This window comes from Artibeus jamaicensis, unplaced genomic scaffold (assembly GCF_021234435.1).
Source record: "Artibeus jamaicensis isolate MK-2021 breed Jamaican fruit bat unplaced genomic scaffold, CSHL_Jam_final contig_793, whole genome shotgun sequence".
NCBI lineage: Eukaryota > Metazoa > Chordata > Mammalia > Chiroptera > Phyllostomidae > Artibeus > Artibeus jamaicensis.
This window is the reverse complement of record NW_026521975.1, coordinates 1,852,256-1,879,238: the sequence shown is the minus strand read 5'-3', so window position 1 is coordinate 1,879,238 and position 26,983 is coordinate 1,852,256. Positions and strand designations below refer to the sequence as shown.

The 26,983-nt window shown below is 39.7% G+C and overlaps 1 protein-coding gene across 2 annotated transcripts in view; it reads left to right on the top strand.

Moving 5' to 3' along the window:
* B3GLCT (beta 3-glucosyltransferase) overlaps positions 1 to 26,983 on the top strand; it is a 128,123-nt gene that overhangs the window by 39,684 nt on the left and 61,456 nt on the right. For both annotated transcript variants that reach the window (XM_053672856.1, XM_037129577.2), the window contains exons 5-7: positions 15,491 to 15,567; positions 16,069 to 16,180; positions 24,594 to 24,730. In XM_053672856.1, coding sequence (XP_053528831.1) covers positions 15,491 to 15,567; positions 16,069 to 16,180; positions 24,594 to 24,730 — 326 coding nt within the window. The remainder of the gene's footprint in view (positions 1 to 15,490; positions 15,568 to 16,068; positions 16,181 to 24,593; positions 24,731 to 26,983) is intronic.

The window sequence follows — 26,983 nt, the reverse complement described above, 5'->3', positions numbered from 1 at the left end:
GGAAGCCTCCCTTTAATGATAAGATAGAACAGTTTTCTTTCTTTTTTGTCACAGTAGATGCATTTTATTGATATAAAAGTTATCCTCCTGATGAGCCTGTTATCCAGGTACATTTGAGCAGCCCTCACTTTTCATTTCATGGTGGAAGAAGCAGAAGAATTCTGGTCAGGGTCTTGAATAAGTCTGGGTGGATTGTTGGCCAGAATCAACCTGGGGAGGAATTCTCTGCCTTTCAGTTCCTCAGCTTCCCAGCTTTGCTATCCTGTTTTTGAGTCTATGCCAGGACACTGCAATAGTCTTTCTTTATCTGTGTTGGGATCTGCAGTCCAGCCTGGGCTTTGAGAAGCAATAGCACTCCTAAGAAGCACTCCTAACAGCTAACTGGGCACCAGTTTAAAACCAGAGCCTAGCAACCATTGCTTCTGGAGGCATCTTACACACTGTGCATTTGAGGGAAATGCCACAGACTGAGCCTCCAGACCCCTGCACAGTGTCCCTGCTGTCTGAGTCTACCTTTGTGAAGTTCCTTTTTAATTTTTTATATATTAAAAAAATTAATATATTTTATTGATTATGCTGTTACAGTTTCCCATTTTACTCCCTTTATTCCTCTCCACCTTGCACCCCACCTCCCACCAGCATTCCCTGCTTTTAGTTCATGTCTATGAACTAAAGTTCCCATACATATAAGTTCTTTGGCTTCTACATCTCCTATATTATTCTTAACCTCCTCCTGTCTATCTCCTATCTACATTTATGCTACTTTTTTTCTGTATGTTTTCCCCATCTCTCCACTCCCCTGCGGATAACCCTCCATGTGATCTCCACTTCTGTGATTCTGTTCCTGTTCTAGTTGTTTGCTTACTTTGGTTATTTTTTTAGGTTCAGTTGTTAATAATTGTGAGTTTGTTGTCATTTTAATATTTATATTTTTTATCTTCTTTTTATTAGATAAGTTCACTTAATATTTCATATAATAATGGCTTGGTGATGGTGAACTACTTTAACTTGACCTTATCTGGGAAGCGCTTTACCTGCACTTCCATTCTAAGTGATAGCTTTGCTGGATAGAGTGATCTTGGCCTTTTCATGAGTTCAAATACTTCTTTACAGCCCCTTCTTGCCTGCAAAGGTTTCTTTTGAGAAATCAGATGATAGTCTTGTGGAAACTCCTTGGTTGGTAACTCTCTTTTTTTCTCTTGCTGCTTTTAAGATTCTCTCCTTGTCTTTAATATTGGGGAACTTAATTATGATGTGCCTTGGTGTGTTCCTTCTTGGGTCCAACTTGTTTGGGACTCTCTGAGCTTCCTGGACTTCGTAGAAGTCTGTTTTCCTCACCAGATGGGGAAGTTCTTCTTCATTATTTTTTCAAGTAAGTTTTCAATTTCTTGCTTTTCCTCTTCTTTTTTTGGTACCCCTATGATTCGGACATTGGAATGTTTAAAGATGTCCTGGAGGTTCTTAAGCTTCTCATTTTTTAAAAATTTTTGTTTCTTCATTCTGTTCTGGTTGAAGGTTTCTTTCTTCCTTTTGGTCCACACCGTTGATATTGAGTCCCAGTTTCCTTTCCGTCACTGTTGGTTCCCTGTACATTTTCCTTTATTTCACTTAGCATACGTAGCCTTTATTTTTTCATCTAATTTGTGACCATATTCAACCAATTCTGTGAGCATCCTGATTACCAGTGTTTTGAACTGTGCATCTGATAGGCTGACTATCTCTTTGTCACTTAGTTGTGTTATTTCTGGAGCTTTGATCTGTTCTTTCATTTGGGACATTCTTTTTTTTTTTTTTTTTTTTTCCTGTCTTGGTGTGCCTGTTATGTAGTAAGGGGCAGAGCTTTAGGTATTTCCCCCAGGCAGGGTAACCCATGTTGCTGCACTGTGACACTGTACGTTGGGGAGGGGGCTGAGAGGGAACAATGGCGCTTGCTCTGCTCTCTGCAGTATTTCAGTCACATCCCCCGCTTCCCCCAAGCAAATTGGGCCCTTCTGGTGCTGATTTCCTTGTGGGTGAGTTTGTGTTCATTCTAGGACCCTGTATATTTCTCCAGCAAACTCTCCTGTGAGGCTGGGAGTTTCTCCCACTGGCACCTCAACCCCCACAGGTGTTTTCAATCAGAGGTTTGAAGCTTATTTCCCCACACTGGAACCCTGGGTTGTGCAGTCTGTCTTGCTCCCCATTTGTTCTTCTTGGTCTATCTACAAATGTGGGACTGCCCAGTTCGCAATCCACTGCCTCGCTGGGTCTACCAGCTGTTGCCTTGCTACAAGTCCTCTCTACCTGCTACCAGTCTCCACCCCTCCTACCAGTCTAGATGAATGCTACTTCTTTAACTCCTTGGTTGTTGGACTTCCATACAGCTCAATTTTCTGTCAGTTCTAGTTGTTTTTTGTTTTTAAATTTTTTGTTGTCCTTCTTTTGGTTGTGTGAGGAGTCAGTGTGTCTACCAACACCTCCATCTTTGACCAGAAGTCTGAAGTTCTTAATATTGTACTTCAATCAGTTGCTTAGTCCACATAGTTTTCTTATTCTGAAATTCTTTCCTACCATGGAAGCCAGCCATGAATACCCAAATACAGTCAGTCTTCGTGTAACATTGTTGATAGGTTCTTAGGACCTGCAACTTTTAAGAGAAACGATGCGTAATGAAACCAGTTTCACCCTAGGCTAACTGATAGAAACAAGCATATGTGCCTGTGGCATATTCCTAGTCACAAAAACATCTTCAAACTTTTAAATTAAGACCCCAAACAATTCTAATATTGAACATTGAAATCAATGTGAGCTATACATGTATTTAAGAAAGATGAATAAAAACAAGTGAGGTAGTGATTTTCTGATCTGCTTACTCTAGTTCTGGGTTACAGAACTAGAAGCTTACCTCCCCAGGAGAGAACCACCCTTGACATGATGATGCCCTTCCATTGCAGGGCCACGCATACCCCCCCCACTCTCACTGAGACAGTGCACACATGTCAGCTAATCTACTGTGCACATCTTTGGCATGTGGTGGGAAACCAGAGGGCAAGGAGGAAACCCATGCAGACATGGGGAGAACATGCCAACTCCACACAGACAGTAGCCCTGCTGGGAACCAGTTGTTTTCCTCCTCATTGTTGTAACAAAACAGCATTGAATGAGTGATGTTATTTGAGAACCTGCTGTCATTGTGACAAAACTTTAATCCTTGTATTTAATTCACTCACAAGACCCAGAGTGTGCTGCTATGACTTAGATGATTCTGTGTTTGGTTTAACAAGTCTTTTGGTAGTTGAAGTGACCAGAGAGATTTTAGATTGGGCAAATATACTTGGTACTGGTTCCTTTTTTCTCTTTATAGAATTTTAAAATTCTACATATGTGATTAAAAGTTGACATTATCCCATGAATAGCATTTTAGAGATTTGGAGATTGTTGGTGGCTAATGTAAGGTCTACAGACAACACTTGGGACAACAATGAAGTACCCTGACCTTGAACTGCCTGAAAATGGAGCCGATGAACTAACTACAGAGGACTAAATGCTGAGGTGCACAGACATAGGGAGGCAAAGTCCCTCTGACAGGCAGTTGTGTCTCCAGTTAAAACTTCACTGGAACTTCTTTTAAGAAATTTACATGTTCCTGAAATATGTAAATTTTTCATATTTTTGGACAGCTCATTCATCAGCCACAGAAACAGATTCTGGGGCAGAAGAAGGTAAGGTATCCCCAGCACTGTGATGGGGAGTGTCCTGGCTCCTTCAAGAAGGGGCAGTCCCGTGGGCTGCCAGGTGTGTGCCTCTAACAGAACAGTCTGTCTGGGGCCCACCTGTCCCTGTGGCCTGAACCATGGGCCTTCAGGTGGCAGTTTGGGTCTCTGCATCGATTAGCCTACCATGAGCAGTTACAAAAGTGGCTTAGTGAGGGAGGAACCTGCAGTAAGTTTTTCACTTGAATATTTATCTGATAGTCCCAGATATTTATTCCTCCCACAGGACCAGATGTCTAGAATTGCTGTTTATTTATTCATTACTTTTGTCGGGTAGCACTTCTCCACAGTATCTGCCAGAACAATTAAGGAACAGAAATGGAATGATCTCTGTTATTATGCATCTGCTTCTAGCTGTTCTTTTGCTTCAGCAACTCGTTACTTGTGCTCGTTTGCCTCAGGGTGCTAAAATGTGGTCTTATTAAAAACACAAACATTTTTCATCCTTGTAATAAGGGAAATACACAACTTCCAGTGTGAAATTTAATACTGCACTTAGAGCTGTCACTGGCATAATATAACTTTCCTTTGTTTTCTGAAATACTAGGGGTCATTCCCATTTCCAGTTTGAAAGCTTATAATGGCCCTAGATGGTGTGGCTTGGTGGACTGAGTGCTGGCCTGTGAACCAAAGGTTTGCTGGTTTGATTCCCAGTCAGGGCACATGCCTAGGTTGTGGACCAGGTCCCCAGTAGAGGGTGCATAAGAGGCAACCACACATTGATGTTTCTCTCCCTCTCTTTCACCCTCCCTTACCCTCTGTCAAAATAAATGGATAAAACCTTGAAAAAATAAAGCTTATAATGAAGTTTATAATGGGTTTGATGTTTATGCCAGCAGACTTTACTAAGTGCTGTTTTGTGTGTAAAGTACCATTCTAGATTGGTGTGGAGCAAAGTATTAGAAAGGAATTGGAAAAGATACTCTGGTATAGTTCTCTGAACTGATGACATAGATGGTAACTATTCCATAATAGAAATGTCTATATAAGTAAAAGTCAGAAATCCAAAATAAGTAGTATATTAAAATATTTTATTCAATAAATATGAATTGGATATCCATAGTTACAGTGGGTACTTTTGAATATGAAAGGACATCTCTGTACAACACATGGGGCCCTAGAAAAAGATACTGTTCATTGGAAGCCATTTAAGAAGTAGAGTGTAAAAAACGTAAGGAACATCAGTTAATAATGTGCTCATTGTGAATGGAAACTGGGGAATAAAGAAGGAAGGCTTGTGTCAACCCAGGTAGGAAAGATAGGTAGGACATTAGCTATGGGATGTTGCTGTAGAACATGGAATTGGGAGTGGAAGACGAAGACAGCGACTGTCTGGAGTTCACTTTTGGGGTGGGAACTGGTGTTTGTGGAGGCACAGTGGGGTGAGGGGAGCGTGTGTGAGCTGTGGAATGGTGGTCTCTTTAGAGAGGTCGGAGGGCAAGCAGAGTTGGCGAGACGGGGGATGTGGTGGGTGAGTGTAGCTCCTAAAGGCAAATCTGTAGATATAAGGATACAGATTTTGAAGAAGTGCTATTTTTTCCCTGAGTTTTTTCCATTTACATAGCAGACATTTTAAAGATTGACTATTTAAAGAGGTGCATGAACAAAAAACCAAGTGGAAGGGGCTCACAGAAGCCCGTGGGAGTCTTCAAGCCATGACCTCTGAATTAATTAGGTGCTTGAGTGCATTTCCTTTTAGATGCCTATTGTGTGCATAGCATCTGTGTATTGATTATGATTTGATTTCTGAATTTTGAACTTAAAACATTTCTTCTTGAGCAGATGTTTGTATGAAAAATTGTGCAATTTTTTGTTGTTGTTACATGAAATGGGAGTAAACAGCTCAACTCCTGTGGAGTATCCCGTATTGATGTTATGATGGATAGGTGGTCAGAAGAGTATTTCTTCCCTTTGGATCTTGGGGTCCAGTAACCAGGGGGATCCTGAAATGAGAAAATTTCTATCATAGTTTCAAAAGTGCACTGACACTTGCCTAACATTATGGAAACCATGTTCTCCAAAGGAGTTTCAAAATATAGAGGAATTGGAAACAGTGAAGGAAAAAAGATAAAGCATCATTGTGTGTAGGTTCCAATAAAACAAGGATTTATACACCATTTTGAAGACTCTACTGTGTGACCTTTAACCTTAGCACAGGGCAAGGGTCATGCTAAATTAGGAAAGACTTTGCACAGTGAACAGGGAAGTAAATCACCAAAGGAGAGAGTGCCAGGAGACAGTAGGATGGAGTTTGGGATGAAGGCAGGACCTGAGAAGGAGCAGAATCACAGATAAATTATGGTTCTATTTTTAAGGAAACCTGCAAATACAGAAAAACAAATTCAGAAGTGGGATAGGCTTATAAGGTTTTATTTTGGGGGTTTGGTGAAGCTGTAAATTACATTTTATGTTAGATGTTGGATTACATTTTTTGCTTCAGGCCAAATGGAGAAAACCGAGATGCTTAGAAATCTTTCTACTCTCACCACCCCTAAAAAAATAGCTTTTAAAGGGAACAGACACTTCTAATTTTATTGCTTCTTTTGTGGTATGAACTTTATTTAAAATTTGGCAGACTCTGAACCTCACAAATAAATGATTATTTTTGCTCGTTCACAGAAAGTTTTGGAAATCATTTTTGTGGTAGGAGTTAATCAGGCCTTGGCTGATTAGTTTAAAAAAAAAACTTTATTTCCATAACATAAGCCAGGAAAGCCAGAGCAAAGCCTTTCATAGGCTATAGTGTGAAGAAGCTTTAGAAAGATGGTCTTGTGTTTTCTATGTTTTAGACATTTTTTAAATGGCAGGAGACAGCAGGAGGTACTTCATTAAAAGGTTAGCTTTGAGAGTTGTGTCATATTACTTGACTTTTCTTTTTAGGTGAGAGCAGTTGGATACTTAATTATTAAATGTTTGGGTTTTTTATAGTAACTGGTAGTGCTAATATAATAAGTAATCACAGTAAGTTATTTATTAAACTGTAGACTTGATTATAGCACTGTTGAATAAGAATTTATTCATCCAAGACTCCTGGTCAAGATGACAGCATAGGTAAACATGGTACTTGCCTCCTCCCACAACCGCATCAAAATTACAACTAAACTATGGAACAACCATCATCCAGAACTGCCTGAAATCTGGCTGAATGGAGTTCTGCCATTAGGGAATTAAAGAAGCCACGTTGGGACTGTTAGGAAGGCTGAAGACACAGAACAGGCTGGTCCCACACTCATGTGTGGCAGATAAAAGTTGGAAAGAATATCTTGGTTTTAGAGGACCCTCTTGAAGAGTGAGGGGTCCCAGCCCCACACCAGGCCCCCCAGCCCAGGGTTCCAGTGCCAGGAAGAGAAGCCCTCATAACTTCTTGCTCAAAAACCAGCAGGGACTGTAGCTGAGCATGACCGAGGGCCTCTGGAGTCCCAGGTAGTTCCTATTAAAGGGCACACAGAGGGACTTAGACCCACTTGCTCTGAGCTGTAGCACTGAGGCAGCAGCTTGAAAGGCACCAAGAACATACAGGGAGGAACTGAATTGTCTAGCTTCAGGGTGAGAGCTGTGGGGATAGTTTTCTACCTTCTCCCAGATAGAAGTGCTGGCAGGGGCCATTGTTCTTTGATCAAACCCACCCCCCACAGAGCCAGCAGGTGGGTGCCGCTTCTGAGACTCCATCAACCTGGGTCACACTGTTCATCCTACAGTGGTGATTCCCAGTCCCACCCAACCTTTGGGCCAATCTAAGCTATTTCCAGTGTCTTTTCCATATGAGTGGCCTGTCTCAGCTCATGCTTCAGATTTTCCTAAAATTTCTCAATCAGGCAGCATCTGGCCACTGTGTGTCCCATCCCTGTTGCCCCAGGACTGGTGCTAGCAGTGGCTGGCATTGGTTCACAGCTTAGCCTCACCTGGGCACCTTCAAGCCCAGCACAAGAGCAGCCATCTGCAGGTAACTTTGCAGCTTATTCCGGGTGGCTCTGGGCAGAACACAGGCAGTGGCTGACCTTGGCCTGTAACTCCCAGGAGACTCCAGAGCCAGGTATCCCAGTGGACAGCTTTAGACCATGTCAAAGGATCACCACCACCACCTCCACAAGTAACAAACTCAAGGGGCAGAATCAGTGGGCTCCAGAGCCCTGCCAAAGTGAGTTCTGCTCTGTGGGGTAGGCCTCTGCACAGCTGAGCCTCCACAGTTGGTGTAGGTTGGTGGTCAGTGGTTACAGCCAGTCCTTACAGCTGATAGGCCTGGCAATAAATTGCTCCCATAGTTGTGCCAACAGCAATCAAGGTTCACCTACAATAGGAGGGTATACACAGCCCGTGTGGAGGGGCTCTTGCATGCCAAGCTTGGGCAATCGGGGAGACTGTGCCACCGTACCCTACAGAACACCTGCTACAATAGGCCATACTACCAGGACAGGGAGATATAGCAGTTGTGCCTAATACATTGAAACAAACACAGGGAGGCTGCCAAAGTGAGGAGACAAAGAAACATGTCCCAAATGAAAGGACAGAACAGAACTCCACAAAAAGACCTAAACAAAATAGAGACAAGCAGTCCACTAGATGCAGAGTTCAAAACACAGGTTATAAGGTTGCTCAATGAATTTAGTGAGAATCACAACAGCACAATAAACCATGCCATGAAATTGAGGCATTTTTTTGCCTTTTGAAAGTGAATTCCCCTACTGAACTATGGCACCTTCTAGTCCAGATCTGCTGGTATTAATTTGACATTTAATCAAATCCTGGTTAAATATCATGAGAGTATGTAGCATTTTCTGTAATTCCATTATGGTTTCTCCTTCCCATCTCAGCTTTTATAGGAGAGGGGAAAGGATTGGAGTCAAATACTTGTAATTTTGTTTCCTGGTGTCTGATCTGGGTGAAATATTATAACTTTATTTGTAACTGGCCCTTTAATTGACAGTTAAACCTTCTCACTTGATAAGTTCATATACATAATCAGTAGATGCAGTGCATTTTCCACTGTGGCACCTCCTGAAAAATAAAGAAAAAAGCACTTGTTATTCCTTCAACAGGTAGTAAATTAATTCTTTTATCTTGCATTTTCTTACATATTACATGTTTATCGAGTACTAACAATTTACCAAATCCTATAGTTATTATAAAATTATTTACTTCAGTTTTAATTTTTGAAGAAAGCTAGGATTTGCTTCCATTTAATTTCAGGTCAGGATACTATGTAGGGACTATAGTTTGTATTTTTTAATACTCCTATTTTAACTTCAATTCAATAATAATAAAAATTGCCACAGTTTATTTTTAACCCCTTACTTACCACAACCTTGGGAGTAAGTTTAATTGCCTCTACTTTAACAGATGAGAAATCTGTCTTTTAAATGTTGCAAAATAAATTTAATTTTCCATTATAGAGCTGCTAAATAAATCTGTGATTAATACTGTGCTATAAAAAACAATTTATTCATCCATGTATGTAATAAATCTTTATTGATATTTACTTTATGCAAGGGCCTGGGCAAGATGTCCCAATGAGACCGAATCCACTCCACTTCCTGGGGGAGGGGGTGTTGCTCAGCACTAATTAATCCCTTATACCACGTGGAAGGGCTTGTTACGAACATTTGTCTCTTTTTTGGCTGCCTAGCATTTGCACCCTGTGTCTGTACTGCAGAACCCTATGCCTTGAGATTGAGCTGTGCCAAGGTGCACCAGGAACAGAAGCAGACGCTGGTCTCCCTGAGCTCAGGGGAGGGCACCTGTGATTGCATGTGGCCACTCAGATGTTCCCTTGCAGGATTCTGAGTCTGGAGCCAGGGACCCAAAGAAGCTAGTTGCTTCAGAACCCACTCCTGCAGTGATAACTTCAGTGTCAAGTGTCTGATGTTCCATGCGGATGGTGCCCATGGTGGGTGGTGCCCCTCAGGTGACCTGCTCCCAGCGGGTCACTGTGGATGGGGTGAGCCCTGCCCAACCTGTGCACTGCTGCACGAAGTTGTGTCAGCACAGCAAACTGAGAGTATGGCAAGGATATGGCCAGCCCTACCTTTAGGTGTCAGTGAAAGCTTCATTAGGCCATCTGAACTGAGCCTGGAAACAGTAAGAGCTTTCTAACTCCTGCCTGGGGCAACTGTGAGGACCCCCATGGATGGAGGTGGTCAGTAATGGGTCCCATTAGGTGTTAGTGAATGGGTGACTGAAAGGAAGGTGACCAACTGTGAGCTAATTCACGTTTGGGATTGGAGGGGCTAGTGAGACATTGAGTGGATAGGGCCAGGGCCTGGAGCAGAGACTGACTTGAGATGATAGTAGTCATCCTAGCTGATTCTTGTGGAGTATGCGTCACTGGTACCATTGGCTTCGGTGCTCTTAACGATGCACTGTGCTGTGCTGTGCTGTTTTGTTGTGTCAGCTTGTTTAAGCCTGTGAAGTGGTTAGTTACTTTCCCCATTTTGCAGTGAGGAAACTGAGGCTTGGAGAGGGTGAGTAGTGCGTCTAGGCCTGTATCTCAGTCCAATTGGCTCCAAAGCTTCTTTTCTGTGCTCTGCTGCCTCCTGTCCCACAGATGGGGCTTAGTCACCTGGCAGATTGGTGCAGCCAGTGTGAGCAAAGAATTCCATGCTGGTTAGTCAGTGGTGTCCTGTTCATGCCATCCCTTTACCTGGCTCTATTTTTTCATACCCCTTTTCCCTGACTTTGTCTTCTAGATATATGTGCTTATTGCCTGTCTCCTTCATTAGCATGTGAGATCCCGGAGGGCTGGGACTCAGCCCTGTGTTTTCACAGCTGTTCACTGTTTCTTAGGACTGTGTCGGACACATGCAGTTATTCAAATATTGTCAAGTCAATAATGATAATAACCATGTCATGCATAGCAGGTGCCAGGTGGAGGCATGCAGTAACTCACTTGATGCCCAGGACTATGGTTATCTCCATATTAGACAGAAGATCGCAGAGGCACACAGCTCAAGGAACGTGCTCAAGGTTACACAGCCCAGATGGGCGGTGCAAGGGTTTCCATGCAAGTACTCTGGCTCCAGGAACCAGGTTGTTAGATGCTAAGCTTTACTGCCTCTCATCAGTGGATGAATGATTAGTTAAAACAGATTTATAGGAGCTATAAAAATGTACTTAGTAATGCATCTTAAAGTAAATGGTTAATAAAAATAAATTTCATAAATAATGAGGTAATATTTCTCTTGCCAAGAAAGGACAGTTAATGATTAAGACAGTTATCTGGAAAAAGCTTTTTTAAAAAATAGGCTCAGATTCCTGAAAGATACATTATTATGGCATCATATATCAACTACTGATCCATAACTAATATTGGGCTTTTAAAAGCTAGTAAATCTGTCTGATAACATGTTTCAAACAGCATGTTGTATATCCCTGTTATTATCCTCACAAGATATACCTACATCTCACAGAAGAAATGATAATAGTAAACAGATGTTAATTTTCATCACAATTTATTTTTGGTCTCAAGGTTCAGTTCAACGCCTAAGAACATTAAAAGAGTTGGAATTTGGAAATACAGTTGAACTAGGATCAGTCTTTAAACAGGTTCAGACTTTTAGGACATTTGCCTAATACTGAACAAATGTCTAGGCTTTTGCTTTCTAATTTAGTGCTTGGTCTGAACAGTGAGACTGAATTAGACCATAAACTCATGTACTGCTAGGCTGGTATTTTAGATCCAAGGGATGGACAGGCTGCAAATACTGGGAAGCAGTCTGTGGACGGGAAAAAGCCAGCAGCATGGGGTTCAATGAGCTGAATTCTTTCCACACAGAGTCAGGAAAACTAAAGTGGTTCAAAACCAAATTTTCCTAATAAGGAAAGTAATTTGTGTGTTTTAATTGTTAATCTGTTTCATCCATGTTCAAATATTGGCTTTTTTATTCATACTATTAGTATTTCTAGCTATAAATTTTTCATGATTTTCCCTGCACACACAGAAGAATGGGCTCTCTCCACTGGGGCGTTTTCAGACTGCTCGGCTCCCTAACAAAGGTGATGAGTATGTGTAACAGCCAGGTGATGGGTTCAGGTGTTGGTTTTGAACTTGCTTGTTTTCAGTGATTATCACCATCTTTAAATGCGAATATATATGCTTTGATGAGAAATACGTTCAAAGGAAGTACTACCTGCAGGTCCAGTGGGCTTTCTGAGATTCAGGTGCATGTTAGGGCATCAGTAGATGCCAAGGATGAAAATAAAGGTTGACTTTGGTTCAGTGAGACAGGTAGGGAGGCGACATAAAAGTTTGTTATCGTGATCAAGTTTTTCATTTTCTCTCCCTTTCCTGTCATTTCCCCACATTTCATCATTTGTATTTTTAATTTTTTTATTCTACTTTTAAAATCCTTACCCAAGGACATGTTTCCACTGATTTTAGAGAGAGAGGAAGTGGTGGGGAAGAGAGAGAAAGAGAAAGAGAAACATCAATGTGAGAGAAACATCATTAGCTTCCTGTATGTACCCCAGTGGGGGATCGAACCCACAACCTAGGCATGTGCCCGACCCAAAGTCGAACTGGCAACCTTTCAGTGCACAGGATGATGCTCCAACCAATTGAGCCACGTGTCCAGGGCTGTCATTTGTGTTTTTAGCCCTTTATGCTTGCCTTTGCTGTGGCGTCACCTCCTTAGTGACAGGACCATGCCTTGCCTTTAGGTTCAAAGTAGCATGTTGGGGTGAATAAGCACAGTTTACATCGAAGGTAGACGGGGCTGCATACATACATGTTTCTACTTAAGCTTTTATTCCAAATGTCTCTATTGATGTACCATTTTCTTACTTTCCCCTTGATTTTTCATTAGAAAGCTCTTTCTCAGTTATTCATCCAATTATGTATCTAAAAACATGCTTTGCATCTCAGGTGCTTTCAGCTGGTGGCATGGCACCTTAAGGAGGTCTAAGCCCCAGGGTGGTGTTAGGCAGGCAGACAGACAGAACAGAAATTAACAACAATTCCAAGAGGTAAGACCTGAGATAAGACCATTTGAAGGAAAATTTTATTGTAATCTTTTAAACTATTTTATCTTGAAGTGCTAATACACATGAGGATGTATCTGTTTGGGTCTTTTGTATTCACACACAGAATATATACATACATACATATACATATGTACACAAATGTGCATATATAAAGAGTAAAAAGCTTTGGGGCTGTTTGAATATTAGTAGATGAAAGTTTGTTTATTATGCGACCTTGGCTTGATGAAGAATTTATGGAGACCAGGTTTGCGAATGTCAAGGCAGAGCTCTATGTTTTTGAGACAAAGGGAATCACAGGCCTGTGGGGGCAGTCGCTGACACAGCATAGCAGTTTTTGAAGTGTTTCTGTTTGGAAGTATAGAGGTACTGAAAGCTTGATTGCCATTTTTGTGTTCACCAACTGAAGCAAATATGAAATCCAGGCATGTGATTTAGTACACAAAAAAGTAATGGAGATAGAATTGATTATAATCCACCAGTAAGGCATAGAGTTTATTTTAGTCTAGAAGTTAATTTCCTTTTTGTGCCAACTAAACCTTTGTCTGCTGCACTTTTATTGTGACAAAAGTTGATCATAAGCCTGACTTGGCACCTCCACCAGAAAAGTGAGAGACAGCCCTTCTTCTGACGTTACCTATGCAAGTGCAACACCTGGTGACATTACTGACACACAGGGTGGGGGCCAAAGGAGCTGTGCAGTTGTTTGCATGGAAAATAGTACAATAATTGATAATAATAACACAAGAATGAACTCTGGGTGTCACAAGTGTAAACCTGCCTTTGCCCACCCTGTCTTCCTTGTAATTAAGAAGGGTAATACTTGTTTGGGAGGAAAATTTTGAGGTTCATTCATTTTTCCTCAAGACATTTTAAAATGGAGATATGTTCTAACTACATTAAAGGGTTTTTTAAACATGCATGTAGTAACTTTTGTCATCTTGACATGAATATTTTCATTTTTCTGGTTCTTTTGTGGTCCTTCTTCATATATGAATTTGTTTTACATCATTGGAATAATGTGTTTTCCCACTTATCATAAAGATGCTTCCATTGTTATGAAGTCTTTATTATTTATAGTTCCGGTTGCTACCTAATGGTTCATTTGCTACTTATTTTCTTATAAAACTTTTTTTAGTATTTGCTCTTTCTTTTCTACCTAGTTCATACTAGCATATTCCCACAATTATTTGAAAGTTGATGCAATTGTTAATTTTATTAGTTTTCTTCACACAATATTCTGAAACAACCCCTCGTGAATATACATTACATGTAGAGCGATATTTTACAAGGCAGTGAAAAGTACTGCATAATTTAGACTCAACAGCAGGAAAGCCCTGGACTACCTTGGGTCACTGTTAGTTCAGCCTTTAGGTTTTTTTCTCTAACATGCTATGTTGTGAGTCTGATTTAACTTCTGATTACCAGTTTTGGATTTCATATTTGTACATGGAAGTTAAAATAAATGCTACATAACATAAAGAAGTGAGGCTTATTTGATATTCCAACCCCAGCAATTTACATTAAAGCCATTCTCCTCTTCTTAAATAGCAAACTTTTATGAACTGTGTGACTGATATGGAATATTACTGTACTACATTAGAGCAGTGATATTGTAAATATTTAGATGTTTATTTTGTTTGTAACAGTTACCAGAAAATAGGATAAAACACAGAATGTACTAAAATTTGTTGGGGGAGGTGTTCAAGCATATTAGGTATCTGACTTTTGGCTTGTAACAATTTGAAATATAATGAGTAGTGTTTTGCTTCAAAGCTAACTAACATTCGTAGCCTTAAGTGTGTTACTCTTTCTCTGTGTATATGTGTGCACGCTTATTTAACCATAGTTGTGTCTCATGTCTGAATTCTAGTTCCTCCAATGTTTATAAATTTTGAAATCTTATCATTATGCTATTGCTCTTGTTGCTTGAATACATAAGGATTATATTTACAGTATTTATATCTCAAACTCTTTGTTACCATGTTGTTTTGGGGGTTTTAGGAACTTTAAAAAAGGTTATTTTCATGTGGAGTAAACTGGATATTATATCCTTTTCTATAGCTGAAGTGTTTTCTTTTCCCCATGCTAACTGTGGTATATATACAATAAAAACTAATTTTTTTTTAAAAAAAGGGAATTTGGGGCTCATTTATCTGTCTAGATTACCTTTATTTTTAAAAACATTGTATTTATTTATTTTTAGAGAGAGGGGAAGGGAGGGAGAGAAAGAGGTAGAGAAATATTTATCAGTTGCCTCTTGCACACCCCCAGCTGGGAGCCTGGCATGCAGTACAGGTATGTGCCCAGACCAGGAATCAGACCAGAATCCAACTGGCATCAAACCAGGAACTCTTCAGTTTGTGGGACAACGCACAGGCCACTGAACCACACCAGCCAGGCCACAATAGTAACTGTTTTGATGCCTTTGAGTGTTCTCTGACTCCTTCCCAGGGCTGTTCCCTCCTACTCACCTTTGCAAGTATGCAAATGTCAGGTCGGCCCTGGGTGTCACTGAAGATGCTTCATGGAAGTGTTCAGCACTGTTCGGTGTCTGATGTCTGGGTGGTGGAGAGGATGTGTTGAATTCAGATCAAATTTTTTATTTCTATTAGCTTCAGAAGAGAAGAAAAATGAGAATAGTACAAAGAGTAAAATGTTAGGTCTCTAAAAATTGCTTCAATGTAAAATTAAGTCTTTTAAAAAATAATTGGAATGATCATCTTGTAGTTTTACTTATTTCTCTCTTTGATATATTTCTTTAGGAACTTCCCAGAGTCCTTCTGCTTCATGAGCTGTCTGAGCAGGAAGGTGCATGGACCATACTCCCGCTGTTACCTCAGTACGTTTCCCTGGAGTGTACACATTCCTGACATTTCTTCCTGGACACTCGTAAGCTCCCTAGTTTTTGTATCAAGAGGGTGTGTTTTTTTTCTCAGAGCCAGTAAGTGAAATAAATTTGAACTCCCCTTTTTATGACTACTACATTAACCAGATTTTTGATAATCGATTCCTAACCATGAATGGCTTTTATTTTTAAATATCTTTCTTTCTTAAAAGAAAAAATATTTATATATATGATATTTATATTTGAAAGTTATCTGTCTTCTAAACTGGTGTCGTTATGGAGAGAATTCACTTTAGGAAGTCCAGCTATTGTATAAACCAGTATTATCTGGCTTTCCTATAAGCTGAAACTATACATTAAAGAAAAATATAAGGAAAAAATTCAGATTTCTTGCCATTTTATATGTCCTTCATCCATTTCTTGCCTTTCGGTTTTAAACCTTATTAAAAACTCTCTTGATAGAAGTGGTTACTATAGCCCATTTCCTTTTGTCAGCTTTTCTGTAACGTTTAGCAGAAATTCATCATGGATTTTCTTCTGTGAAGAAGAGACGAGAATACAAGTTCCAGAACTCTTAGAAACACTCAGAAGATATGACCCCTCAAAGGTGAATTCAGTTTCAACACCAGTATTTATCTTTTGGGGGAAAAGCTTAAGAGAAGATTTTTGACTAAGAGGTTTTTAAAATAAAACACTTACTTTAAAATGAAAAAGAATGGAATGATAGTTGAATATCTGGAAGCATTTTAAATCTCTTAAGTTTTTTAGCCTTCAGAGGGATGGAACTTATAATGAGCTGTTTATAAAGAGGAAGAAAAGTCCAATTATATGTGTTGGCAATTTCAGAAAGTTAAAAACTATAACCTAGGGTTAAGGAATGTTTAAGTTGGTTATTTCTCTTGATGAACAGTGAGCACACATCATTTTTGGTAAGGAGTGTTTTTGAGCACCACTCTGACAGCAGGGCAGGTCTACAAGGTCCTGACCACATGTGTGCACAGGGTAGCAGGGAAAGAACAGACTGTGACAGAAGCAGTCACAGGTTAAAGTGAAACCCCTTTTAGCAAAGGGAAGCAGGGGCTGCTGTTTGAAGCACAGGGATGGGCATCAGATTTAATCTGGGAGGGTCACGAGTAGAAGGGATATTTAATCTGAGTTGTGTAGGTTGAGTTAGGAGTTAATAGCAGAGAAAGAGTGTCTTCTAAGCAGTTATGCTTATGAAGGTCTGAAGGTGAGAAAGGATGCATCTTAACATTAGAAATTCACTGTTACTTTCATGTTTTCAAGTTTCATTTTGTGCAGATAGGGTGTAGCCATTGGATCTCGTTTACCTGTAATACAGGAGTATCAAACTCATTTTCACTGGGGGCCACATCAGCCTTGAGGTTGCCTTCAAAGGCTGAACATAATTTTAGTACTCTGTAAATGTAACTACTTCTTAACAGTTAAGTGAGAGCTCGGTGTTGATGCCAGGTAGAAACAAGGTGAAGGGATGGGTTTGGCCCTCAGGCCTTATTTTGCCACCTGTGCTTTAATCCCTAGCATGAGCATGAGCTGAATACTTAGTAGGTGGTCAATAAACACTTGTGAACAACTGAGTAAACAACTGATGTTGGCTTTCCTGCTGGGCTCCACTCAGTGCCTCTGAAGATTTAGAGGGCTGACTCAAGAGACATATCGAGAAAAATCAGGCTGCTCATTCCCTTGGAGAAGCCCTGAGTTCACGCTGACCACACTATAGAATCCTGTAAACTTGGAATAAACAAAACAGGCCCTTTCTAATACCACCAGATGCCTGCCCCACTCATGTTCTGATGCGAAGTCCAAACTGGGTTGGATTTAATGAGGACACCTGGAAGGAAAGGTGGCTTCTGACTGTCTGTTTGGTTTGTTGATGTAGACACCAAAAGTTGGGCGACAGTGAACATTAGGTATCTCAGGCACTGGAATGTTTGTTACTGTCATGAAATCACCATTTTCTGTGTTTTATAAATGCTTGAAGGGTTTATTATATTTTCTCTTCATACTTTTGCTTTCTGGGAAGTTACAGATATAATTGAATAGGAAGGTTTTTAGGTTAAAAAAATAATTCCTTCAAAGGACAAAAGAATTACGACCATGTCTCAGATGATGCTAACCAGCATCTAGGTACCTTTTGCCGTGCTCTGTGTAAAACATGTGTTAGGCTTTTATGTTTCCTTTTCACTAAAGAAAACTCCCTTATCTTTTTCAGAATGTAGGAGTTTTAATCTCCTCCTCGTGCTCATTTCACCTGGAGATTATTTTTCTATTATCCATAGCCCTAATTCTGTTCAGAAGATGGTGACTCACTGTGCTTTTTAATGAAAATTGGAATAAATTCAAAAGTTCACAGCAAGTTCATGAAAAGCAAGAACAGAGGCAAAATGAGATGGTTCCCCTCTTTTCTGAGCTCTGCCATGGGGTGGGGAATCTAGGATGCTTTATTTCCTTTGAAACTAGCATTTGGAATAAAAATTACACAATGTTGAAGTTAACACAAGCCTGTGGGTTTTTCCCTACCACTTGAAATTTTAGGGGAACAAGTATAAAGCAAGCCTGGCTTGAATATTGACACAAACTACACAAAAATAATATGATGCAATATGTTAGAGTATTAGTTATTTTGTTTGCTTCTGACATTTTTTCCTGCAATATCTTCCTCTCATTCTTACTAATACAAATTTATGCTATAGTACAGTATTTTAAATGGAACAATTTAATCTTTATTAAAATAAACTTTGTTCAATGCTTTTCTAGGTGATTTTATATAAATTTCCATATCTTGATGAAGTCTTTTTTTTCTCACTAGGTGCTTTTAATATGTTTGCATTTGCTAATGTTTCTTGACTTTTTTTATTTTTTCATACTTTTTAATAGCTATTTCTAATTTCATCTTATAAATGTGCCACAATTTCCATAAGCAGTTTCTCTTACTGGATGTTTAAGTTGATATTTATATATTTAGTTCTGCTTTTTCATTTTTAATGGAGGTGATACAGGCATGCTTGCAAGGAATAATTCTTTTCTCTTTCCAATTTTTTTATTGTTGTTCAAGTACAGTTGTCTCCAGTTTTCCCCCACAACTTCTCACAACTCCAGCCATCCCTACTTCTCATCCTTGATCCTACCCACTTTTGGTTTTGTCCATGTGTCCTTTATACATGTTCCTAAAAACCCTTCCCTCTATTTTCCCCATTAGCTCCTTACTCCTCCCCTCTGGTTACTATCAGTTTGTTCTTAATTTCAGAGTCTCTGGTTGCTTGTTTGTTTGCTTGCTTGCTTGCTTGTCTCTGGTTGCTTGCTTCTTTGTTTTGTTGATTAGGTTCCACTTATAAATGAGATCAAGTGATATTTGTCTTTCACCACCTGGCTTATTTCACTTAGCATAATGCTCTCTATTTCCATCCACACTGTCACAAAGGGTAAGAGTTTCTTCTTTCTTTCTGCTGCATAGAATTCCATTTTGTAAATGTACCATAGTTTTTGATCTCTTCATTTACTGATGGGCACTTAGGTTGCTTCCAACTCTTGGCTGTTGTAAATTGTGCTGCTATGAACATTGGGGTGCATAGGTTCTTTTGGATTGGTGTTTCAGTGTTCTTGGGGTATAATCCCAGCAGTGGAATTGCCAGGTCAAAAGGCAGTTCCATTTTTAGTTTTCTGAGGAAATACCATGCTGTTTTCCACAGTGGCTGCACCAGTCTGCATTCCCACCAACAGTGTGCTAGGGTTCGTTTTCCCCCACATCCTCTCCAACACTTGTTTGTTGATTTGTTTATGATGGTCATTCTGACTAGTGTGAAGTGGTATCTCACTGTGATTTTAATTTGCATCTCTCCGATGGATATGATGCTAAGTATCTTTTCATATGTCTCTGGGCCCTCCGTATGTTCTCCTTGGAGAAGTGTCTGTTCAAGTCCTTTGCCTATTTTTCAATTGGGTTGCTTATCTTCTTAGAATGAAGTTGTGTGAGTTCTTTATATATTTTGGAGATCAAACCCTTGTCTGAGGTAGTATCATTGGCAAATATACTTTTCCATATGGTTGCTTCTCTTTTCATTCTAATGCTTTTTTTTTTTTTGCTGTGCAGAAAGAAGCTTTTTATTTTGTGAGATACCATTTTTTATTCTTTCCTTTATGTCCCTTGCTCTAGGGGACATATTGGTGAAAATGTTGCTGTGTGGGATATCTGAGATTTTCCTGCCTATGTTTTCTCTAGGACTTTTATGGTCTTTTATCCACCTTGAATTTATTTTTGTGTATGGTGTAAGTTGGTGATTGAGTTTCATTTTTTGCATGTAGCTGTCCAGATCTCCAACAGCATTTGCTGAAGAAGCTGTTTTTACTCCATTTTATGTTGCTGTCCCTTTCGTGGAATATTAATTGGCCTTAGAGGTTTGGGTTTATTTCTGGGCTCTCTGTTTTGTTCCATTGGTTTATGTGTTTGCTCTTTTGCCAGTACCAGGCTGTTCTGATTAGAGTGGCCTTGTAATACAGTTTGATATCAGGTATTGTGATCCCTCCTACTTTGTTCTTTTTTCTCAAAATTGCAACTTCTATTCAGGGTCATTTATGGTTCCATATAAATTTTTGAAATATTTACTCTATACCTGTGAAATATACCATTGGTACTTTAATAGGGATTGTGTTGAGCCTGTGAATTGCTTTGGGTATTATGGACATTATGATAATGTTAATTATTTCAGTCCTCGAACATATACATACTTTCATTTGTGTCTTCTTTAATTTCTTTCTTCAGTATTGTGCAGATTTCTGAATACAGGTCTTTTACCTCCTTGGTTAGGTTTATTGCTAGGTAGTTTATTTTTCTTGTTGCTATATTAAATGGTGTTTTTCCCTGATTTCTGTTTCTGATATTTCATTGTTGGTGTACAAAAGTGCCTTTGATTTCTGAATATCGACCTTGTATCCCACTGTTTTGCCAAATTTACTTATTAGTTGAGTAGTTTTTTGATGGGGTCTATAGGATTTTCTATGTATACTATCATGTTTTGCTTCCTCCTTTCCAACTGGAATGCCTTTTATATCCTTTTCTTGTCTTATTGCTGTGGCTAGCACTTCCAATACTATGTTGATTAGGAGTGGTGAGAGCAGATATCTGTGCTTTGTTCCTGATCTTAGTGGGAAAGCTTTTAATTTTTGCCCATTGAGCGTATGATGTTGGCTGTAGGTCTCTTGTATGAGGGTACTAATAGAAGTGTCCAAGTTATTTTTTATAGTTGATCTGGATTATAATTGCCTTTATTAGGAAGGCATTAAAAACATTAAGAAATTTGGGGAGTGCCTCTTTTCACATAATCTATATTAATGTGTCTAAGTAGTTTATACTATAGTTCACAACAAGAATATTGACTAACAATCTTATATACTAGATAATAGTGGAAGACTGCCTTTAGGAGTTAAAACATAAAAAATATATTCTACATAAAATCATGTTCAGAAAAGGAGATCATAACAATGAAAGATTAGTGAGGAAGAGGCTAAAATATACCAAAATGTTTATTTTTTAAAATAACCAATACTGACATGGTATGCTAAATGTGATGATTTTCATGTTCATAATTGTTTAGTAGTTTGATAAAGTGATTTTATCACTTTTACCTATATTTTATCTATATTATTGATTTTTTTGAATGTTGAATTTTTTATCTCAAGCTGAGGCCATTTGTCTTGTAATTATTCCACTTGCCCAGTAATGACTTAACATGTTCATAAAGTATCAAGAAGAAAAATTATCAGGTGGAGGAACTGTTACCCTAAACATATAGGCTATGTTGATGGCTTTCACACAGTTCCTCTGTGACCTGTTGGTGAACGGACCACAACTAAGACTCTAGGTGGTATCTGGAACACAACCGCAGCAGAAGGCAGCTCTTAAGAAATAGTACTGTATCCCTCCTTCTTTTATTTTCTGATAAGAAATATGGAGTGAGGTGGTGATGTTGGAAAAGAAAGAACATGTGTAAAGCTTTTAGAACTTAGGGTACTTGATTTAAATGATATGGTTTCGTTTGTTTCAAGGGGTGGTGGTGCCTTTAAAAGCTGTCTTGGGCTTGCTTCATTCATTTAACCAGAAACTAATGAATACCTAGTACATGTTAGGTGTTCTGAGATATAGCAGTGGATAACCGTCCTATCCAGAAGCAGGGGATATTCTTATTGCAGGGGAGGTAGCAATAAGCAAAAATGCAAATAATGTGTCAGATGATCATTAATGCTATGGAGAAAATAAAAAGAGAGTAAGAGGGATAGGGATAGACTGGGGCTGGGCTTACTGTTCTATGTAGGGTGTTCAGGGAGCACCTCACTGATCAGGCTACATTGGAGCAGAGTGTGAAGAAATTGAAGGACTGAACCATGTGCTTCTTGCTCACATATTAAAATGCCTACCCCAAACCTCTACTTATCCATCTAATAGGTACCTTAAATTCAACATGTTCAAAACTGAGTTCTTAATGATCCTATAAACCCCTCCCATCTTCATTTTTCCCCATCCCAGAAATGGCATCACCATCTATCCTGTTGCTCATATAAAAAAACCTAGGACTCATGACTGATTCCTCTTTTTCTCTCAACCCCATGTTGGCATGTCCAGTTGACTCTACCTCCAAAATACACCTCTCATCCATCTTCTCTCCCTGTTTAATACCACCAGTCAGGTTGAGGCTGTCATCATGTCTTGCCTTGACCATTATAGAGCCCCCTAGCTCATCTCCTGGTTTTTACTCTAGTCATCCTAATAATCTAGCCTTTCTGTAATTCAGATGATAATCATTTACCTGTATGGAAACTTGTAGTGGTTTCCCATTCCACCTGTGATAGTTTCACTAGATAGAGCATTTTCAGTTGGCTGAAGTTGTCTTCTGTCACTGTAAAGATATTGTTCCACTGTCTTTTGTATTCTATTTTTTTCTGTTGAAAAGTCTGCTGTGTGTCTTGTTTTGCTCTTTTGAAAGAAATGTGTGTTCCCCCCCGCCCCACAACTACTCTTAAGATGTTCAGTGTACGGTTTTTCAAACAACATATTACCTATCTATATGTAGTTTTATTTGTATTTATTTTGATGGGTGTTTATAGAGCTTCTTGAGTCTATGGCATGATGACTTTTTTCAGTTTTAGAAGATTATAAGGTTCTATTTCTACAAAAATGGATTGTTTCATTCTTTTTCTCCTTCTATTCTGGGTTTCTAATTTCATTTATTTTAGGCCTTTTCACTGTGTTCTGTATTGCTGTTATGCTCTTTTCTGTATTTTTTCTCCTTTTGGTTTCTTCTTCTTGTATTAGTCTGGATATTTTTTTTTTTTTTTTTTTTTACTGACTTGCCTTTCAGGTCACTAATCCTCTCTTGTGTCAAATATCCTCTTGAATTCCTAATTATTCAGTTTTGGAATTTACATTTGACTCTTGTTTATATATTCTGGTTCTTTGATAAATTTTTATATTTTTATGAATCAGTTATGTTTTGATTACTAAAAAATCTGATTTATCTGTGTGTCCCTTTTTTTCATTATGCTCTCTGTTTTTAGTGTGGTCTGTTTCTTCTCATGCCTGGTAATTTCTCACTAAATGTCAGATGCTTTATGTGAAAAACCAAAGAGGTTGTGGATGATACCCCTTCATACAGGAGGATTTAATGTTCTTTTGGGATGTAGGCCTTGTTTGGACAGGTCATGCCCTTACTCCTAAACCCCTTCTCCCCTGGCAGAGCCTAGACATCAGTCTGGGGCCCCCCTGCACCACTGCTGGAGTCTGTGTTCAGCTCTTCAGCTTTTCCACTGCTGCTTTCCACTTGCTCCTGGGTTTTTGTTTGGCTTTGGAATGGAAGGAAGCGTGCTTGTGGAAATTAGGGCTCACCTCACTGGGATCCTCTTAAGTCTCTACCTTTTTGGTAGTCTTCAGCTCCACCATCTGTCTTAGTCCAATGCGGCTGCAGAGTCCTCAGAGGCTGCCTTCCGTGGTGTGCTTCTCTCTGCTTTGGGAACAAGCAAATTCCTGAGGGTAAAAGGAGGTGAATATGGGGTTTCCATGGATGCATGCCCCTTTTCTCTGGGATATTAGGTCTCACATCCTATCTGTCTTTGTTGTTTTCTGATCCCTTAAACATTTTTCTTAAGTAATTTCTCCTGCTCTTTCACTTGTCCTCAGTGAGGGAGGAAGTAGGTCTTAGCCAGGCTATTCTGTTGTGGCCAGAAGGGGAGTCTTCTGTTGCATTTAGAATTAAGTCTGTGTTGTATTCCACTGGCATGTCAAACTCACTCTTGTCTTCTTCTGTGACTCTCTCTTATACCTAGCTTCCTCCCGCCCAGCATATTCAGCCACACTGCCTTGATTGTTATTCTCCAGATTTGTGCATGGCTGGTTCCTTGTTGCCACAGTACTCTTCAGTTCAGTGTCACCTCTTTCCAGGGTAGTCCCCCAGTCAGTCTGTTGTGTATTTTCATCACAGCACACTGCAGTCACTGTTTGAACTCACTTGATTTACTTGTTTGTTTTCTGTCTCCCCAGTATTGTGTAAGCTATGTTCCTGTCTGGTGTGGAATCAGCGCTAAATGCTAATTGATAACAATAAGAAATGTTAATGGACCAAATGAATAAAATAGGCAGTGATTGTAAAGGATTGTTCAAATTCTTTGTAAACCTCAGTGGGACATGAAGTAAACTGTTTTCCTTGCCTTAATAATATTTTGATATGGAATATTTTATAAAATACCACATTTTTATATTTATTGTACAATGACTAAATTGTTTTAATCCTGATGACATAATATTAAATTATTCTTTTTATGGACAAAGATCATGCTCTGTTCATTATGAGTATTAGTTATACTTTTGTTCAAAAATTAAATTATAAATTAAAAATTATAACTGTGCTAATTTCTATCACCTTGAATATTTAATTAAATAAAACTAATGATATGACTTTTTTTGGTGTTACATGAAATTTTTTTAAATGGTATTTTGTATCTTCATTTCACAGGACTGGTTTTTAGGAAAAGCATTACATGATGAAGAATCTACAATAATTCACCATTATGCCTTTTCTGAAAATCCTACAGTTTTTAAATATCCAGACTTTGCTGCTGGCTGGGCCCTTAGTATTCCACTTGTAAACAAGTAAGAATTTACTAAATTAAAAAAAAATTCACTGAGTATTACAACTGATGGATCTCAAATGGGTTTCAACCAGAGGCAGTGTGTGGCAGGGTGGGAAGGCCTGTGGGGGTCTTTTCTTCTGCCCCATCACCTGCTGGTCCTCTCGGTCTCATCTCTCAGCCTCTCTGTGCTTCCTCTTACTCACCTGCCAAATAAGGTGAGTAATAAATCGTGATGGTGAACACGCAATACAATTTACAGATGATATAGAATTGTACCCCTGAACCTTATATAATTTTGTTACCCAGAGTCACCCCAATAAGTTCAGTAAAAATTAAAAGAAACAAACAAAAATACATCGTGAAACTAAGGGAAGGTACATACCTGCTCTGAGAACTCTACCCGGAGGCATGTTATCACTTGTTGTTACAGACTGGTTGCAGTAGCTGTGGCTTTGATTGTCAGTAAGAAGGTGAATCAGTAACACGCCTGGGATTGGTAGTGGAGTACTTGTCAGGTGTGTGGGTGTGCACGTTTAAACAAGGGCCCACGGAGGGACAGGAGGCAGTACACATACTCATACCTAGTTGTTTGTGTGTATATTGCAATAATGCTTTCTTTTTTAAAATTTTTATTTACTTATCTTTAGAGGGGAAGGGAAGGAGAGAGGGAGAGAAATATCAGTGTACGGTTGCCTCTCATGTGTCCCCTGCTGGGAACTAGCCTGCAACCCAGGCATGTGCCCTGACTGGGAATCGAACCGTGACACTCTGGTTCATAGGCCCATGCTCAATCCACTGAGCTGCACCAGCCAGGCAGGGTGCAATAATGCTTTCTTAAATGTGGAAAATGAAAATATTTAAGTTGTAATTCAGGAGAAATGTGGTAGTTGACAGGCCCTTTTTTAATATGAATACTTCAGATTAATTATTATGTGTTTTTATTTTCTAAGGAATGGAAAGTTGATGAAATAATTGTGGACTTTATGTCTTCAACAGTGAAATGGTTTCTGTAATTTCTTACATGTGGTGTGTTGTTACTAGCTTCCTAGCTCATTGTAGATGCTCAGGTAGAAGATACCTTGTCATGAGTGGCTGGTGAAACTGCTTGACAACTCCCTTACACTTGAAAGTTCCTTACAATGTGATCCTCTCCTTGACAAACTAGTATCAAGCTTAACAGTATTTTCTGTTGAGAATCCCAAAATGACATCAGCAGCACCCTTGCTGCTAGCAAACAGCCACATGAGGCAGGTTGCATCAGGTAGATGTAGTGTGGAAAATTCTCTTTGGGAATGGAGTTACATGGGGAGGGAGACAGTGCCTGGGGTCCACAGGCTTGAGAGGTCAGTACAAAGGAGGGGTCCTTTGGGCGTTAGCAACTGAGATGGTGGCTTCCTAATATAGCAGTCCCCTGAGGGAGGCAGAGGCCACAACTCCTTGAGCATGCATTTCTGTGGTATGAATGTGAGGATTGTTCTGGCAGTCTCAGTCCAGAGTCTCATCTTGTGACTTTCCAGTGATCCTGTGAGCCAGATCTATGTGCCTTTACAAATGCACTTTGTGCTTAAACTGGCCATAGTACATTCTGTTATCTTCAGCTAAAAACCTTGACCCTTGTGCATCATTCTGAGATAGCCAAGCAAGGGCACCCTGCTCCCAGCCTGTACCAGGCATGTCTAGCAGGACCTACACAGTTTCCCTACTCCATTTTTAGATGGGCTGGGCCAGAGCGGAGGAGAACTGAGAAGAGACAGTTGTTTTTCTCTTGGGAGATGGGCAAGTACAGCTATAACCTATCCTGTGATGTTCACTGACAACAAACAGCGCCTCCTTCCCCCAGAGCCAAGGAGGAAACCAGCAGACCCAGGAAGACCCTGTACAGTAAGCCTGGGATTATCATCATCTCTCTAAAGCCACGATAATCCCTTTCTCTAAACTGTGGATGCCTTTTCCTGGATGCAGACCCTCCTAGTCTAAAGTATTTCACCTTTCTTCATCGCAGTTTCCCCATCTTGCAAGGGCCTTCTGGGAGACCTTTTTTGATGTTGAATGCAGTCCACCTTTTACTGAGTTAAGTGTAAGAAACACCTACCTTTTCTTTTTAAACCAGGTGGATGGCAGTGGTGTGTCCTGAGCATGCCTACGACTGCCACTATCCTCACACAGGACAGCTTCCTCTGGTCTTGTTGCTCGCCATGCCGGCATCAAGGCATTACCTGGTCTGTGGAACTTCTAGGTCTGTGACTCTGCCCTCCTGCCACATTGCATTGCT